This window comes from Scyliorhinus canicula, chromosome 23 (genome assembly GCF_902713615.1).
Source record: "Scyliorhinus canicula chromosome 23, sScyCan1.1, whole genome shotgun sequence".
NCBI classification, from domain to species: Eukaryota; Metazoa; Chordata; class Chondrichthyes; order Carcharhiniformes; family Scyliorhinidae; genus Scyliorhinus; species Scyliorhinus canicula.
The window spans coordinates 18,546,568-18,566,274 of record NC_052168.1 but is presented as its reverse complement, the minus strand read 5'-3'; the positions used below and the strand labels follow the sequence as shown (position 1 = coordinate 18,566,274).

General features: G+C 52.1%; 1 protein-coding gene across 3 annotated transcripts in view; it reads right to left on the bottom strand.

The window, feature by feature from the left end:
- Positions 1 to 341: 341 nt before the first annotated feature.
- LOC119956588 (monocarboxylate transporter 3-like) overlaps positions 342 to 19,707 on the bottom strand; it is a 45,379-nt gene continuing 26,013 nt past the window's right edge. For 2 of the 3 annotated variants that reach the window (XM_038783911.1, XM_038783912.1), the window contains exons 2-5: positions 12,117 to 12,351; positions 10,786 to 10,929; positions 8,236 to 9,105; positions 342 to 2,064 (exon numbers count right to left, since the gene is read on the bottom strand). In XM_038783911.1, coding sequence (XP_038639839.1) covers positions 1,703 to 2,064; positions 8,236 to 9,105; positions 10,786 to 10,929; positions 12,117 to 12,336 — 1,596 coding nt within the window. In that variant the 5' untranslated portion in view covers positions 12,337 to 12,351 and the 3' untranslated portion in view covers positions 342 to 1,702. The remainder of the gene's footprint in view (positions 2,065 to 8,235; positions 9,106 to 10,785; positions 10,930 to 12,116; positions 12,352 to 19,707) is intronic. The other variant, XM_038783913.1, reaches the window with a different exon arrangement.

Here is a 19,707-nt window from a genome sequence, read left to right as displayed (position 1 = left end):
TTTTCTTGTGTTAAATTTAATCTGGGGCGGCACAGTGGGGAATATGACTGATTTCCTCCCCTCACTGGAACAATTGGCCTGTGACTATGTTACTTATTGATTTCTATATTCTTGCATATCTGGGTCCCCCTCAACTCACAACCTATAGGTTCCCTGCCTTCCCCCCGCTTCCTACAGCTATTTAGGGAGGACAGTTTCTATTACACCCTCATGTTGTAGATTCCCATCTGCATATCTGGGACATGGAGAAGATGGTTCTGCACTGTCAGGAGTCCCCATCAGGGGACAATATCACTCTGGCATCGAGGGTCTCACTTCAAAATGAATATATGCAACTAAAGTGAATTGTTGAGGTTTTTATTGAGATGGAAGTCAATCATAGGACAAGAACAATTTAATATGTATTCCTTTCGAGGCAGGGGCAGGACACTCAAGGTTATGGATGATTTAGTGAATACTTAAACACACTCACACTTACGCTCATTTCTCCTCAATCACTCACTCATATTCTCAGTTATACTGACTCTAACATACCAGTCCTCACTGTTCCACACAAAGACATTTACAGATCTCCCATTTACACCCACTCACATTATAAAAGTTCCATGGTGACTAATAACCGTAATAGTTGCACTGCACTTCTACAGCCCTAACCCATTATTTGATTGGTTTGACTCTCTGAATCGCTGAGATTTGCCCAATGGTCTTTCACAAACTTACTTCTTCTTATTTAAGCATCATTTAAACATTTCTTTCTCTCCAGCCATTAATTGTAAAATATCCCTCTCAAATTCAACAAAGAACATTTCCTTTAACTTACAGCCATTATGTCATAGTGAGGGCCGTGTGTATTGATCAGAAACGAACTGGGCGAAGACCAAATTGCGAGGGAGCAAAGGTGAGATGAAAAGAGAGATGAAAACCGGAGGGAAGCAAGGATGGGAGGGAGAAGAGGGAAACGGAACAAGAGAATCCATAGAATCCCACCAGTGAAGATGGAGGCCATTCGGCCCATTGAGTCTGCACTGGCCCTCTGAAAGAGCACTTCCCGGAGGGAGGGAGGAGAGAAAAAGTATAAAAGCATGAGCGAGGAAAGTGCAGAAGACAGGGACCAGGAAAAATGATGGAGTTAGGGAGAGGGATTAAGAGAGAGAGGTAGGGGAGGAGAAGGAAAGACAAGGGAGATAGGAGGAGAGAGAGAGTGGGAGGTAGAGGAAGGGAATGAGATGGAGAGAGGTGGAGAGGAAGGGGGGAACAAGAGAGGGAAAGGAAATGAAGGAGGGGCAAGGGAGAAATGAGAGATGGGATGGGGCATGAGGGAAAGGAGAGAGTTGAAGGAAAAGGGACACGAGGGAGGTGAGGGAACTAAAGTGCAAGGAAAAGGTGAGAGAATGGAGAGGGAACAAGAGAGTGAAAGTGGGAAGGCAAGGGGAGGACGGGGCACATGGAGGGGCAATTGTAAAGGCAGGACAGAGCCGGGGCAGTAACAGACGTCAATGGGAAGATAGCAGGATATTCACTGATGTGCAGAGTAGTAGGCAGAGCATTGCACAGAGTGCAGGACATTCACTAGCCAGCAAGGTCTTTATTGCCAGGTTTTGATGAGAGAAAGGGAGAGCAGAGGGAGAGATAAAAAGGGAAGGAGAGAGAACGGGATTAAGGGAGAGGGCTAACCTTTAGTAGTTTGCATCCAGTACAGAGATTATCCCTGGGAATGAGTGTGATAGTGTTGCTCGGAGCACTCTGCTGGTGCTGCAGCCTCACTGTCTGCGCCTCTCACATTGCTGCCACCCCATTGGTCCCTCTCATCTCCGCTCAGCCTCTGGTCCAGGGATCCTTCATCCGTGGGGCCTGTGCTCAGGCCCCGCGGGTAGTCTCGCTCCATACCTGCTGCCGTTCCACAGCTGGCGTCTTCCACTTCCACGCTTTCCCGCTGGCTTTTGGGCTGGCCTCGCTTGAGGCAGAAGTAGAAGGCCACTGACAGGAAGACGGCAGAGAGGATGAGTTCCGATCCCGCCATGTAGAAGATGAGCTCGTAGTTCCTGTAAGTGTCAACCAGACGGCCTGGGGGGAGAAGAGTCAGACAGAGATTCAACCTTGTCTTCAGGCCTCCAGCCAAAACTCTACCCAGAAACAATTGACCACCCAGTTGTCCACCTCAACATCAGAAACTTTGGGCGGGGCACATTGGGAGGGGCTGGTTTAGCTCACTCAGCTAAATCGCTGGCTTTTAAAGCAGACCAAGCAGGCCAGCAGCACGGTTCGATTCCCGTACCAGCCTCCCCGGACAGGCGCCGGAATGTGGCGACTAGGGGATTTTCACAGTAACTTCATTGAAGCCTACTCGTGACAATAAGCGATTTTCATTTTCATTTCAGGACCCGGACTTTGGGAATCAAACGGGGGGGTCCTCAGCCCGCACTTGGCGGGAGCCAGAGCGGGAGAGCTGTCTTCCTGAAGGCAGCATCTTAATTGGCTGCTTTCCAATTAATTTACATAGAATCCCTCCAGTGCAGAAGGAGGCCAGCCAGCCCATTGAGTCTGCACCGGCCTCTGGAAAGAGCACTCTACTTAAGCCAACACCTCCACCCTATCCCTATAACCTTTTGGACACTTAAGGGGCAATTTAGCACGGCCAGTCCACCTGACCTGCACATCTTTGGACTGTGGGAGGAAACCGGAGCACCCGGAGGAAACCCACGCGCACACGGTCTCCGCACAATCACACAAGGCCGGATTTGAACCTGGGATCCTGGAGCTGTGAGGCAGCAGTGCTAACCACTATGCCACCATGCCACCCAATGATGGCAGATGGGCTCCATTTACCGCTGAGCCAAGTACAGGGCAGCCCCATCGAGAGAAGTGGGCACTTCTAAGCCGGGTAGGTAAAATATGAGGCAATTAATAGTGGTGGCGCCCTTCGCGAGGGTCCAAATAAGTACTTTTTTAAAAAAAGAGGGGCCATGTATATCGGCCCCTTTGGTTGATGGGGCACGCCTCCATTTGGGCCCCAAGAGAAGCCTGCTGCATTACTTCCTCACATTTTGGGGGAATGAAGCCTCTGGCTCTGATGGCCTGGCACATCTCAGACTGGCACAAGGAGCGAGCCTCCATGATGCTGCCAGCCTCCACTTGCACCAGGGACCAGACTAGCGCCATCAAAATGCCAGCAAACACTCTGAATGGCCCCTCCTTGGAGTCCTGAATATACAGGCTTGCGTCCTTGTAGTAGAGGCCATTCCAGATTCCTGCCCCCACCCCAGGGTATCTTCCTGCCTAGCCACCCACTCCACTCCTCTCCCCGGGGCCAGGAAAATCATGCCTTTTACAATAGAGCAATGCATTCAAGAAAGTCACAATTGCAGAGACATTGGTCAATGTAGCAAACGGAATTATATAACAAATTCCTGGATAAAATCACTTGTAACGAGACCTGGAGAGTGGGAGTATTGGAGGTATTGAGGTGTGGAGTTAATGGAGAGATTGGGGTGGGACTATGCAGTATGAGGTGGAATGATGGGGGAGGTACAGGGGGATTAGAGATTTGGGCTGAGAATCAGTGAGGTATCAGGTATGGGGCTATTGAGGGTGAGTGTATTGGAGAGTGGGTATTGGAGAGTGAGTGTGGTGGTATTGGAGAGGAGTGTATTGTGCGTGAGGGCTTTGGAGAGGAAGGTATTGGGTGTTGGGGTATTGGAGTGGGGTATTGGATATGGGGGTGTTGAGTATGGGGGTGTTGAGTATGGGGGTGTTGAGTATGGGGGTGTTGAGTATGGGGGTGTTGAGTATGGGGGTGTTGAGTATGGGGGTGTTGAGTACGGGGGTGTTGAGTACGGGGGTGTTGAGTACGGGGGTGTTGAGTACCGGAGTGTTGGGTACGGGGGTGTTGGGTACGGGGGTGTTGGGTACGGGGGTGTTGGGTACGGGGGTGTTGGGTACGGGGATGTTGGGTTTGGGGGTGTTGGGAATGGGGTACGGAGATATTGGGTATGGGGGGTATTGGGTATGGGAGTGTTGGGTACGGGGGTATTGGGTACAGGGCTGTTGGGTACGGGGGCATTGGGTGTGGGGGTATTGGGAACGGGGGTGTTGGGTACGGGGATGTTGGGTACGGGGATGTTGGGTACGGGGGTGTTGGGTACGGGGATGTTGGGTACGGGGGTGTTGGGTACGGGGGTGTTGGGTACGGGGATGTTGGGTACGGGGGTATTGGGTTTGGGGGTGTTGGGCATGGGGGTGTTGGGTATGGGGTACGGAGGTATTGGGTACGGGGGTATTGGGTACGGGGGTATTGGGTACGGGAGTGTTGGGTACGGGGGTGTTGGGTGCGGGGGTATTGGGTACAGGGCTGTTGGGTACGGGGGCATTGGGTGTGGGGGTATTGGGAACGGGAGTGTTGAGTACGGGGGTGTTGAGTACGGAGGTGTTGGGTACGGAGGCATTGGGTATGGGGATATTGGGTATAGGGGTGTTGGGTATGGGGGTGTTGGGAATGGGGGTGTTGGGTATGGGGATATTGGGTATGGGGGTGTTGGGTATGGGGGTGTTGGTATGGGGGTGTTGGGTATGGGGATATTGGGTATGGGGATATTGGGTATGGGGGTATTGGATATGGGGATATTGGGTATGGGGGTGTTGGTATGGGGGTGTTGGTATGGGGGTGTTGGGTATGGGGGTGTTGGGTATGGGGGTATTGGGTATGGGGATATTGGGTTTAGGGGTGTTGGGCCTGAGAGTATTGGGTATGGGGATATTGGGTATGGGGGTGTTAGGTATGGGGATATTGGGTTTGGGGGTGTTGGGTCTGAGAGTATTGGGTATGGGGATATTGGGTATGGGGATATTGGGTATGGGGTTGTTGGTATGGGGTGTTGGGTATGGGGGTGTTGGGTCTGAGGGTATTGGGTATGGGGGTATTAGGTATGGGGGTGTTGCGTATGGGGATATTGGGTATGGGGGTGTTGGGTACGGGGATGTTGGGTACGGGGGTATTGGGTTTGGGGGTGTTGGGCATGGGGGTGTTGGGTATGGGGTACGGAGGTATTGGGTACGGGGGTATTGGGTACGGGAGTGTTGGGTACGGGGGTGTTGGGCGCGGGGGTATTGGGTACAGGGCTGTTGGGTACGGGGGCATTGGGTGTGGGGGTATTGGGAACGGGAGTGTTGAGTACGGGGGTGTTGAGTACGGAGGTGTTGGGTACGGGGGCATTGGGTATGGGGATATTGGGTATAGGGGTGTTGGGTATGGGGGTGTTGGGAATGGGGGTGTTGGGTATGGGGGTATTGGGTATGGGGGTGTTGGTATGGGGGTGTTGGGTATGGGGATATTGGGTATGGGGGTATTGGATATGGGGATATTGGGTATGGGGGTGTTGGTATGGGGGTGTTGGGTACGGGGGTGTTGGGTACGGGGGTGTTGGGTACGGGGATGTTGGGTTTGGGGGTGTTGGGCATGGGGTACGGAGGTATTGGGTATGGGGGGTATTGGGTATGGGAGTGTTGGGTACGGGGGTATTGGGTACAGGGCTGTTGGGTACGGGGGCATTGGGTGTGGGGGTATTGGGTACGGGGGTGTTGGGTACGGGGATGTTGGGTACGGGGATGTTGGGTACGGGGATGTTGGGTACGGGGGTGTTGGGTACGGGGGTGTTGGGTACGGGGGTGTTGGGTACGGGGATGTTGGGTACGGGGGTATTGGGTTTGGGGGTGTTGGGCATGGGGGTGTTGGGTATGGGTACGGAGGTATTGGGTACGGGGGTATTGGGTACGGGAGTGTTGGGTACGGGGGTGTTGGGCGCGGGGGTATTGGGTACAGGGCTGTTGGGTACGGGGGCATTGGGTGTGGGGGTATTGGGAACGGGAGTGTTGAGTACGGGGGGTGTTGAGTACGGAGGTGTTGGGTACGGGGCATTGGGTATGGGGATATTGGGTATAGGGGTGTTGGGTATGGGGGTGTTGGGAATGGGGGTATGGGGGTATTGGGTATGGGGGTGTTGGGTATGGGGGTGTTGGTATGGGGGTGTTGGGTATGGGATATTGGGTATGGGGATATTGGGTATGGGGGTATTGGATATGGGGATATTGGGTATGGGGGTGTTGGTATGGGGGTGTTGGTATGGGGGTGTTGGGTATGGGGGTGTTGGGTATGGGGGTATTGGGTATGGGGATATTGGGTTTAGGGGTGTTGGGCCTGAGAGTATTGGGTATGGGGATATTGGGTATGGGGGTGTTGGGTATGGGGATATTGGGTTTGGGGGTGTTGGGTCTGAGAGTATTGGGTATGGGGATATTGGGTATGGGGATATTGGGTATGGGGTTGTTGGTATGGGGTGTTGGGTATGGGGGTGTTGGGTCTGAGGGTATTGGGTATGGGGGTATTAGGTATGGGGGTGTTGCGTATGGGGATATTGGGTATGGGGGTGTTGGGTACGGGGATGTTGGGTACGGGGGTATTGGGTTTGGGGGTGTTGGGCATGGGGGTGTTGGGTATGGGGTACGGAGGTATTGGGTACGGGGGTGTTGCGTATGGGGATATTGGGTATGGGGGTGTTGGGTCTGAGGGTATGGGGTATTGGGTATGGGGTATTGGGTATGGGGGTGTTGGTTATGGGGGTGTTGAGTATGGGGGTGTTGAGTATGGGGGTGTTGAGTATGGGGGTGTTGAGTATGGGGGTGTTGAGTACAGGGGGTGTTGAGTACCGGGGTATTGGGTACGGGGGTGTTGGGTACGGGGGTGTTGGGTACGGGGATGTTGGGTTTGGGGTACGGAGGTATTGGGTATGGGGGGTATTGGGTATGGGAGTGTTGGGTACGGGGGTATTGGGTACAGGGCTGTTGGGTACGGGGGCATTGGGTGTGGGGGTATTTGGAACGGGGGTGTTGAGTACGGGGGTGTTGAGTACGGAGGTATTGGGTACGGGGGTGTTGAGTACGGAGGTGTTGGGTACGGGGGCATTGGGTATGGGGCGTTGGGTACGGGGCATTGGGTACGGGGTGTTGGGTACGGGGATGTTGGGTACGGGGGTGTTGGGTACGGGGGTGTTGGGTACGGGGGTGTTGGGTATGGGGATGTTGGGTATGGGGGTATTGGGTTTGGGGGTGTTGGGCATGGGGGTGTTGGGTATGGGGTACGGAGGTATTGGGTACGGGGGTATTGGGTATGGGAGTGTTGGGTACGGGGGTGTTGGGTGCGGGGGTATTGGGTACAGGGCTGTTGGGTACGGGGGCATTGGGTGTGGGGGTATTGGGAACGGGAGTGTTGAGTACGGGGGTGTTGAGTACGGGGGTGTTGAGTACGGAGGTGTTGGGTACGGGGCATTGGGTACGGGGGATATTGGGTATGGGGGTGTTGGGTATGGGGGTGTTGGGTATGGGGATATTGGGTATGGGGGTATGGGGGTGTTGGTATGGGGGTGTTGGGTATGGGGATGTTGGGTATGGGGATATTGGGTATGGGGGTATTGGATATGGGGATATTGGGTGTGGGGGTGTTGGTATGGGGGTGTTGGGTATGGGGTATTGGGTATGGGGTATTGGGTATGGGGATATTGGGTATGGGGATATTGGGTTTAGGGGTGTTGGGCCTGAGAGTATTGGGTATGGGGATATTGGGTATGGGGGTGTTGGGTATGGGGATATTGGGTTTGGGGGTGTTGGGTCTGAGAGTATTGGGTATGGGGATATTGGGTATGGGGATATTGGGTATGGGGTTGCTGGTATGGGGTGTTGGGTATGGGGGTGTTGGGTCTGAGGGTATTGGGTATGGGGGTATTAGGTATGGGGGTGTTGCGTATGGGGATATTGGGTATGGGGGTGTTGGGTCTGAGAGTATTGGGTATGGGGATATTGGGTATGGGGTTGTTGGTATGGGGGTGTTGGGTCTGAGGGTATTGGGTATGGGGTATTGGGTACGGGGGTGTTGCGTATGGGGATATTGGGTATGGGGGTGTTGGGTCTGAGGGTATGGGGTATTGGGTATGGGGTATTGGGTATGGGGGTATTGGGTATGGGGGTGTTGGGTATGGGGATGTTGGGTCTGAGGGTATTGGGTATTGGGTCTGAGGGTATTGGGTATAGGGATATTGGGTATGGGGGTGTTGGGTATGGGGGTGTTGGGTACGGGGTTATTGGAGTGGGGGTGTTGGAGAGTATACATGGGGCTATCGGGTGTGGGGGTATCGGGGAGAAGGTGTCAGGGGTGGTTGTTATCTGACCTCTTGTTGGATGTCCACTGACCTGCTGACGGGGGCCCGATGAGCACAGCGACGGCCTCAATGAGCAGCAACAATCCGATGGCACTGGGGAAGTTCTGGGAACCAACGATATCCATCAGAACCTCGAACTGCAGAGCCCCAACCATCCCATAGGTCACACCAAAGAAAACACAAAAAGCGATCATCCCGGTGTACGTGGCTGCTTTGGCGCTCAGTATATCCGTTAGTCCATTGCAGAGCATCGAGAAACTGAAGAAATAGGCAACACGAGGGCGGACAGAGGCCAGACCGGCCACCACCCCGCTCAGTGGCCGAGCAAAGATGTCAATGCAGCCAATGATGGAGAGCAGCATGGCAGCCTCTCTATCAGGGACGCCGGTGTCTTTGGCATAGTTAACAATCATGATGGGAGGTACAAAAAGTCCCAGAACCAGGATGAACTTGGAGATGGTGTAGATGACAAAGCCTCGATTCCGGAATACACTGAAATCCAGCAGTTTCTGTCTCTTCCTGCTCGCCCCTTTCTTCCTGCCTCTCTCCTTGGTGCTGGTCCCACCCGGTTCGTAATTCTCCAATTCCAAGCTGGTGAAGTCGGCCTTGGCGGCCGGAAGCATCTCCTTAGCCTCAGACTTGTCTCTGCTGCTCCCCTTCCGACTCTCGAGGGGCCGCATGACAGCGCCACACGTGCAGCAATTGAGTAACAAGCCCCCCATGATGAGAAAGCCACCTCTCCAGCCGTAGTAATCCAGCAGGACCTGTCCAAATGGGGAGAGGGCGGTGAGGAACACTGGGCTCCCTGCAGCTGCTAGCCCGTTAGCGAGCGGTCTCCGCTTATCGAAGTATCTGCCCAGCATGATGAGAGAGGGTTGGAAATTCAGGGCCAATCCCAGACCTGGAAGAGACAGAGATAATTAGTCATCTTTAAAGGGGAGCAACGCTGCCAGGCCAGCAGTGGCGATGGTCCACGGCGGGAGTTCGCCATTGGTGAGACTGGAAAGTCCCAGAACGGCTGGAAAATTCCGGCTCCTGAATTTTTTCCGGCATTTTGTTTTCATTTATTACTAACGAGCTTCTAGAGTGGTTTCTGAAGGGTCGGAGCGGAATTTTGCAACTTGGTCTCGGTTGTTTGCATCCATGTGACCAAGGGGAGTGGGGTAGAGGGTGTGTATAATATTGTGAAACTCAAGTTATCACAATGCAGGACAGTCTGGATAGCTTTATCTTTTTTTCTATGCACTGCCTGTGGAAGTAGTTGAGTCGGAAACGTTAGGGACCTTCAAGCGGCTATTGGATAGGTACATGGATAAGGGTAGACTAATAAGGTTAACTTCTTAAGGGCAGCACAGTAGTATTGTGGATAGCACAATTGCTTCACAGCTCCAGGGTCCCAAGTTCGATTTCGACTTGGGTCACTGTCTGTGTGGAGTCTGCACATCCTCCCCGTGTGTGCGTGGGTTTCCTCCGGGTACTCCGGTTTCCTCCCACAGTCCAAAGATGTGCAGGTTGGGTGGATTGGCCATGAAAAATTGTCCAAAATTCTATGATTAACCTAGGACAAATGTTCGGCGCAACGTCGTGGGCCCAAGGGTCTGTTCTGTGCTGTATTTCTCTATCTATCTATTCATTCATCAGTTATGGGTATCGCTGGCTGGGCCAGGGTTTATTGCCCATCCCTAACGGCCCCTCAATTGAGTGGCTTGCTAATGTATTTCAGATGGCGTGGATCAACCACATTGCTGTGGGTCTGGAGTCACATGTAGGCCAGACCAGGTAAGGACGGCAGATTTCCTTCCCAGAAGGTGATCAGTGAGCCAGATGTTTTTTTTAATCAACAATCGACAGTGGACCTTTACTTCCCCGCGTGAGAGTCCCCAGAGAATCATGGATGGGATTGTGGAAAAGAATGGCAGAGATCTGGGAGCTGACAACAGATTCTTGGACATTCCCAGGAAAAGGAAGGTGGGTGCTGGGATGGGCGATTGCAAGGATGAAGGGTTCAAGGGTCGGTTTGACGTGGGAGGTGATCATTTGTTTTTTAAAAATAAATTTAGAATATCCAATTCGATTTTTCCAATTATGGGGCAATTTAGCATGGCCAATCCACTTACCCTGCACATCTTTGGGTTGTGGGGACGAAACCCACGCAAACACGGGGAGAATGTGCAAACTCCACATGGACAGTGACCCAGAGCCGGGATCGAACTTGGAACTTCGGCGCCGTGAGGCAGCAGGGCTAACCCTGTGCCACCGTGCTGCCCACGGGAGGTGATGATGATGGATTTGAAGAGGAGGAGGGTAGTTCCTGAGGAGGTCACATGCCCAGTGCTGGATCGTATCTCCCGGACCATTCAACATTCCTGATTTACTGGGACACATCTACAGGGACATCCTGAGCTGAACTCCACTGGTTCACCGATCTTGGGATTACTAGGTGTTTTACAGAGTTGGTGGTCAGGGTGGGCAAGGCTAGTGTCTGTCACTCCAACTAATCAATAAATACCACAAAAAAAGTTCAGACTGCCCGATAACCTTTAAAAATTCAGCTTTTCATGGTTTACCGATGCCACCATACCTGTGACCACTCCCACAGTCAGGTAGAGCTGGGTGATGTTTGCAGCGAACGATGCCAGGATCATCCCGGCGGAGGCCAGTAAACCTCCGATCAACATGACAGGCCGGCAGCCATAGCGATTCACCAGAATGCTGCACACGGGGCCTGTGACGAGAGAGCAGAGCCAGTGAAGCCTGGGGCCTCCCACAACCACCCACAATCCATGAGCAGCCATTGAAATATTCAACAAGATTAGGGTTTGACTTAATATCATGTGGAGCCTCCTGGGGGCGGAGGAGATCTAATGTACAGGGACTTCAACACCTCCAATGCCTTTAACAAGAAACCAACCACAATGGCACTGTCACTAAGACAAGGCAGGGTGACCAAAGACTTGAACTAAGAGATGAGATTGAAGTGGTTTTTAAAGGTGTAGATTGAAGCATAGAGTCATAGAATTTACAGTGCAGAAGGAGGCCATTCAGCCCATCGAATCTGCACCAGCCCTTGGAAAGAGCACCATATTTAAGCCCACACTATCCCATAACCCCACCCAACCTTTTTGGACACTAAGGGCAATTTAGAATGGCCAATCCACCGAACCTGCACATCTTTGGACTGTGGGAGGAAACCGGAGTACCCGGAGGAAACGCATACAGACATGGAGAGAACATACAAACTCCACACGGTCACCCAAGGCCGGAATTGAACTTAGGACCCTGGCGCTATGAGGCAGCAGTGCTAACCACTATGCGCGCACCCCGTATGTTTCCAATTACCTTCAATCTTTCTGCTCTGGTTACTGGTAGCAGAACAGACCTGGCTCCTCTCATTTTTCCATATAATTCAAGCTAATCATTCCTGGTACCGTTCCATAAATCTCTGCATCTTTCCTCATGTTGTGGAGCCACAACTCTCCAGCTGGAGCTGAACCATTTTGCTCCCCTTTCCTCTCTGTACTTATTGGGGATCATGTCTTCTTGGGTTGAAAAAAGAACACACGGGGATTAGGAGATTTGGGTAGTGAACGGGGAACATTCTCCGACAGTTCATCAGCGGGAGCAGGAACAGCCCGTGTCACGAAAGTTGGGCTTTGGTTCTGAATCCCGTATCCAGTCCCTTGCCCCCTGTGTTCTGCCCAATATTTACCCTCAATGGACGCCACAAAAAAAGGGGAATCTACTCATTATCGTAATGTTCGTTGGATCTTGCCATGCACGAATTGGCCACAGCAAAGACCGCTATATAAATGCAATCCTTTTCTCCCTTCATAATGCCTGATTTTTGGGAATTTTTAACAGGCTAGTGTTTCCCCTGGGAACTGAGCCACAGACTGATCTCTGATAACCCACCTGTGCCATAGAGCATAGCGAGTATGATGGAGGAGATCCAGGCAGTGTCGCTATAACCAAGGTGAAAATCATGCATTAGCTCTTTAAAATACACACTGATAGCTTTTGGGAATGCGTAGGAAAATCCTGTAATCACAAAGCAGCCAACAAGGATCATCCATCCCCATCCACCATCGGGGGGTTTGACCGTTTGTGAGGTTCCTGGTCCGGGGTTACCCATCTAGAAAATCAGGATCTGAAAAACAAGAAGCACTTTCAGCAAGCAATTAAATATAGTCAGTGATGGAGAGAGACCCAGACCCATCCATACCCAACCCAGACCCGTCCATATCCAACCTAGGCCCATCCATAACCAACCCAGATCCATCCATACCCAACTCAGACCCATCCATACCCAACTTAGACCCATCCATACCCAACCCAGACCCATCCATACCCAACTCAGACCCATCTACACCCAACTTAGACCCATCCATACCCAACTCAGACCCATCTAAACACAACCCAGACCCATCCATACCCAACCCAGACCCATACATACCCAACCCAGACCCATCCATACCCAACCCAGACCCATCCAAACCTATCCATATCCAACCCAGACCCATCCATACCCAACCCAGACCCATCCATACCGAACCCAGATCCAACCAGACCCATCCATACCCAATCCAGACCCATCCATACCCATCTACACCCAACCCAGACCCATCCATACCCAACCCAGACCCATCCATACCCAACCCAGATCCAACCAGACCCATCCATACCCATCTGCACCCAACCCAGACCCATCCCGTACCAGCCTCCCCGGACAGGCGCCGGAATGTGGCGACTAGGGGCTTTTCACAGTAACTTCATTGAAGCCTACTCGTGACAATAAGCGATTTTCATGTTTCATTTTCATCCATACCCAACCCAGACCCATCCATGTCCGACCCAGACCCATCCATACCCAACCCAGACCCATCCATGTCCGACCCATACCCATGCATACCCAACCCAGATCCATCCATACCCAACCCAGACTCATCCATACCCAACCCAGACTCATCCATACCCAACCCAGACCCATCCATACCCAACGCAGACCCATCCACACCCAACCCAGATAAATCCATACCCAACACAGACCCATCCATACCCAACCCAGACCCATCCATACCAAAACCAGACCCATCCATACCCAACGTAGACCCATCCATATCCAACCCAGACCCATCCACACCCAACCCAGACCCATCCACACCCAACCCAGACCCATCCATACCCAACCCAGACCCATCCATACCCAACATAGACCCATCCCTACACAATCCAGACCCAACCCAGACCCATCCATACCCAACCCAGACCCATCCATACCCAACCCAGACTCATCCAGACCCATCCATACCCAACCCAGACCCATCCACACCCAACCCAGATCCATCCATACCCAGCCCAGACCCAAACCAGACCCATCCATACCCAACCCAGACCCATCCATATCCAACCCAGACCCATCCATACCTAACCCAGACCCATCCAGACCCAACCCTGACACATCCATACCGAACTTAGACCCATCCATGCCCAACCCAGACCCATCCACACCGAACCCAGACCCATCCATACCTACCCAGACTCATCCATACCCAACCCAGACTTATCCATACCCAACCCAGACCCATCCATACCCAACCCAGACCCATCCATACCCAACCCAGACTCATCCATACTCAACCCAGATCCATCCATACTCAACCCAGACCCATCCATACTCAACCCATACCCAACCCAGACCCATCCATACTCAACCCAGACCCATCCATACCCAACCCAGACCCATCCATAGCCAATCCAGACCCAACCCAGACCCATCCATACCAAACTTAGACCCATCCATGCCCAACCCAGATCCATCCATACCCAACCCAGACCCATCCATACCCAACCAGACCCATCCAAACCTATCCATATCCAACCCAGACCCATCCATACCCAACCCAGACCAATCCATACCGAACCCAGATCCAACCAGACCCATCCATACCCAACCCAGACCCATCCATACCCATCTACACCCAACCCAGACCCATCCATACCCAACTCAGACCCATCCATACCCAACCCAGACCCATCCATACCCAACCCATACCCATCTACACCCAACCCAGAACCATCACGTACCAGCCTCCCCGGACAGGCGCCGGAATGTGGCGACTAGGGGCTTTTCACAGTAACTTCATTGAAGCCTACTCGTGACAATAAGCGATTTTCATGTATCATTTTCATCCATACCCAACCCAGACCCATCCATGTCCGACCCACACCCATCCATACCCAAACCAGACCCATCCATGTCCGACCCATACCCATGCATTACCCAACCCAGATCCATCCATACCCAAACCAGTCTCATCCATACCCAACCCAGACTCATCCATACCCAACCCAGACCCATCCATAACCAACCCAGACCCATCCACACCCAACCCAGATAAATCCATACCCAACCCAGACCCATCCACACCCAACCCAGACCCATCCATACACAAACCAGACCCATCCATACCCAACGTAGACCCATCCATATCCAACCCAGACCCATCCACACCCAACCCAGACCCATCTACACCCAACCCAGACCCATCCATACCCAACCCAGACCCATCCATACCCAACATAGACCCATCCCTACACAATCCAGACCCATCCATACCCAACCCAGACCCATCCATACCCAACCCAGACCCAACCCAGACTCATCCACACCCAACCCAGACCCATCCATACCCAACACAGACCCATTCACACCCAAACCAGACCCATCAATACCCAACCCAGACCCATCCATATCCAACCCAGACCCATCCATACCTAACCCAGACCCATCCAGACCCAACCCAGACCCATCCATACCGAACTTAGACCCATCCATGCCCAACCCAGACCCATCCACACCCAACTCAGACCCATCCATACCCTACCCAGACCCATCCATACCCAACCCAGACTCATCCATACCCAACCCAGACCCATCCATACCCAACCCAGACCCATCCATACCCAACCCAGACTCATCCATACTTAACCCAGATCTATCCATACTCAACCCAGACCCATCCATACTCAACCCATACCCAACACAGACCCATCCATACTCAACCCAGACCCATCCATACCCAACCCAGATCCATCCATATCCAACACAGACCCATCCATACCCAACCCAGAACCATCCACACCAAACCAGACCCATCCATACCCAAATAGACACATCCACACCCAAACCAGACCCATCCATACCCAACCAGACCCTTCCACACCTAACCCAGACCCATCCAAACCCATCCCAGACCCAACTACACCCAACCCAAACCCATCCATACCCAACCAGACACATCCATACCCAACCCAGACCCATCCATATCCAACCCAGACCCATCTATACCCAACCCAGACCCATCCATCTCCAACCCAGACCCATCCATACCCAAACCAGATCCATCCATACCAACCCAAATCCATCCATACCCAACCAGACCCATCCATACCCAACCAAGACCCATCCATACCCGACCCATCCATACCCAACTTAGACCCATCCATACCCAACCCAGACCCATCCATACCCAACCCAGACTCATCCATACCCAACCCAGACCCATCCACACCCAACCCAGATCCATCCATACCCAACCCAGACCCATCCATACCCAGCCCAGACCCAAACCAGACCCATCAATACCCAACCCAGACCCATCCATATCCAACCCAGACCCATCCATACCTAACCCAGACCCATCCATACCCAAATTCGACCCATCCATGTCCAACCCAGACCCATCCATACCAAACCCAGACTCATCCATACTCAACCCAGATCCATCCACACTCAACCCAGACGCATCCATACTCAACCAATACCCAACCCAGACCCATCCATGCTCAACAAAGACCCATCCATACCAACCCACCCCATCCATACCCAACCCAGACCCATCCATATCCAACCCAGACCCATCCATAACCAACCCAGACCCATCCATACCCAACCAGACCCATCCATACCCAACCAGACACATCCATACCCAAACCAGACCCATCCATACCCAACCAGACCCTTCCATACCCAACCCAGACCCATCCCAGACCCATCCATATCCAACCCAGACCCATCCATACCCAAACCAGATCCATCCATACCAACCAAGATCCATCCATACCCAACCAGACCCATCCATACCCAACCCCGACCCATCTACACCCAACGCAGACCCATCCATGTTCAACCCAGACCCATCCATACCCAAACCAGATCCATCCATACCAACCCAGATCCATCCATACCCAACCAGACCCATCCATACCCAACCAAGACCCATCCATACCCAACCCAGACCCATCCATACCCAATCCAGACCCATCCCATACCCAACCCAGACCCATCCATAACCAACCCAGGCCCATCCATACCCAACCCAGACCCATCCATACCCAACCCAGACCCATCCACACCCAACACAGACCCATCCATACCCAACCCAGACCCATCCATACTCATCCCAGACCAATCCATACCCATCCATACCCAACCCAGACCCATCCATATCCAACCCAGACCCATCCATACCCAACCCAGACCCATCCATACCCAAATAGACACATCCATACCCAAACCAGACCCGTCCATTCCCAACCAGACCCTTCCATACCCAAAACAGACCGATCCATACCCATCCCAGACCCACCTACACCCAACCCAGACCCATCCATACCCAACCAGACACATCCATACCCAACACAGACCCTTCCATATCCAACCCAGACCCATCTATACCCAACCCAGACCCATCCATATCCAACCCAGACCCATCCATACCCAAACCAGATCCATCCATACCAACCCAGATCCATCCATACCCAACCAGACCCATCCATACCCAACCCAGACCCATCTATACCCAACGCAGACCCATCCATGTTCAACCCAGACCCATCCATACCCAAACCAGATCCATCCATACCAACCAAGACCCATCCATACCCAACCCAGACCCATCAATACCCAAATTAGACCCATCCATACCCAACCCAGACCCATCCATACCCAACTCAGACCCATCTACACCCAAAGCAGACCCATCCATACCCAACCTAAATCCAACCAGACCCATTCATACCCAACCCAAACCAATCTACACCCAACCCAGACCCATCCGTACTCAACCCAAGATTCTGTGGTCGCGAGCGAGACTCCCGAAAGGTATGTTGCCTCCCGGGTGCCAGGGCCAGGGATGTCTCTGATCGTGTCTTCAGGATCCTGAAGGGGGAGGGTGAGCAGCCAGAAGTCGTGGTGCACATTGGTACCAACGATGTAGGTAGGAAAAAGGGTGTGGAGGTAATAAACAAGTTTAGGGAGTTAGGCTGGAAGTTAAGGGCCAGGACAGACAGAGTTGTCATCTCTGGTTTGTTGCCGGTGCCACGTGATAGCGAGGCTAGGAATAGGGAGAGAGTGCAGTTGAACACGTGGCTGCAGGAATGGTGTAGGAGGGAGGGCTTCAGGTATTTGGATAATTGGAGCGCATTCTGGGGAAGGTGGGACCTGTACAAGCAGGACGGGTTGCATCTGAACCAGAGGGGCACCAATATCCTGGGGGGGAGGTTTTCTAGTACTCTTCGGGAGGGTTTAAACTAATTTGGCAGGGGAATGGGAACTGGATCTGTAGTCCAGCAACTAAGGTAGACGATAGTCAGGACGCCAAAGCACGTAGTGATGCAGTGGGGAAGGTAACAATGACAAAGGAGAGTACTTGCAGGCAAGGAGATGGGTTGAAGTGTGTATACTTTAATGCAAGAAGCATCAGGAATAAGGTGGGTGAACTTAATGCATGGATCGGTACTTGGGACTACGATGTGGTGGCCATCACGGAAACTTGGATAGAAGAGGGGCAGAAATGGTTGTTGGAGGTCCCTGGTTATAGATGTTTCAACAAGATTAGGGAGGATGGTAAAAGAGGTGGGGGGGTGGCATTGTTAATTAGAGATAGTATAACAGCTGCAGAAAGGCAGTTCGAGGGGGATCTGCCTACTGAGGTAATATGGGTTGAAGTTAGAAATAGGAAAGGAGCAGTCACCTTGTTGGGAGTGTTCTATAGGCCCCCCAATAGCAGCAGAGATGTGGAGGAACAGATTGGGAAACAGATTCTGGAAAGGTGCAGAAGACACAGGGTAGTAGTCATGGGCGACTTCAACTTCCCAAACATTGAGTGGAAACTCTTTAGATCAAATAGTTTGGATGGGGTAGTGTTTGTGCAGTGTGTCCAGGAAGCTTTTCTAACACAGTATGTAGATTGTCCGACCAGAGGGGAGGCCATATTGGATTTAGTACTTGGTAATGAACCAGGGCAGGTGATAGATTTGTTAGTGGGGGAGCATTTTGGAGGTAGTGACCACAATTCTGTGACTTTCACTTTAGTAATGGAGAGGGATAGGTGCGAGCAACAGGGCAAGGTTTATAATTGGGGGAAGGGTAAATACAATGCTGTCAGACAAGAATTGAAGTGCAGAAGTTGGGAACATAGGCTGTCAGGGAAGGACACAAGTGAAATGTGGAACTTGTTCAAGGATCAGGTACTGCGTGTCTTTGATATGTATGTCCCTGTCAGGCAGGGAAGAGATGGTCGAGTGAGGGAACCATGGTTGACAAGAGAGGTTGAATGTCTTGTTAAGAGGAAGAAGGAGACTTATGTAAGGCTGAAGAAACAAGGTTCAGACAGGGCGCTGGAGGGATACAAGATAGCCAGGAGGGAACTGAAGAAAGGGATTAGGAGAGCTAAGAGAGGGCATGAAAAATCTTTGGCGGGTAGGATCAAGGAAAACCCCAAGGCCTTTTACACATACGTGAGAAATATGAGAATGACTAGAGTGAGAGTAGGTCCGATTAAGGACAGTAGCGGGAGATTGTGTATTGAGTCTGAAGAGATAGGAGAGGTCTTGAACAAGTATTTTTCTTCAGTATTTACAAATGAGAGGGGCCATATTGTTGGAGAGGACAGCGTGAAGCAGACTGATAAGCTTGAGGAGATACTTGTCAGGAAGGAAGATGTGTTGCGCGTTTTGAAAAACTTGAGGATAGACAAGTCCCCCGGGCCTGACGGGATATATCCAAGGATTCTATGGGAAGCAAGAAATGAAATTGCAGAGCCGTTGGCAATGATCTTTTCGTCCTCGCTGTCAACAGGGGTGGTACCAGAGGATTGGAGAGTGGCGAATGTCGTGCCCCTGTTCAAAAAAGGGAATAGGGATAACCCTGGGAATTACAGGCCAGTTAGTCTTACTTCGGTGGTAGGCAAAGTAATGGAAAGGGTACTGAGGGATAGGATTTCTGAGCATCTGGAAAGGCATTGCTTGATTAGGGATAGTCAGCACGGATTTGTGAGGGGTAGGTCTTGCCTTACAAGTCTTATTGAATTCTTTGAGGAGGTGACCAAGCATGTGGATGAAGGTAAAGCAGTGGATGTAGTGTACATGGATTTTAGTAAGGCATTTGATAAGGTTCCCCATGGTAGGCTTATGCAGAAAGTAAGGAGGCATGGGATAGTGG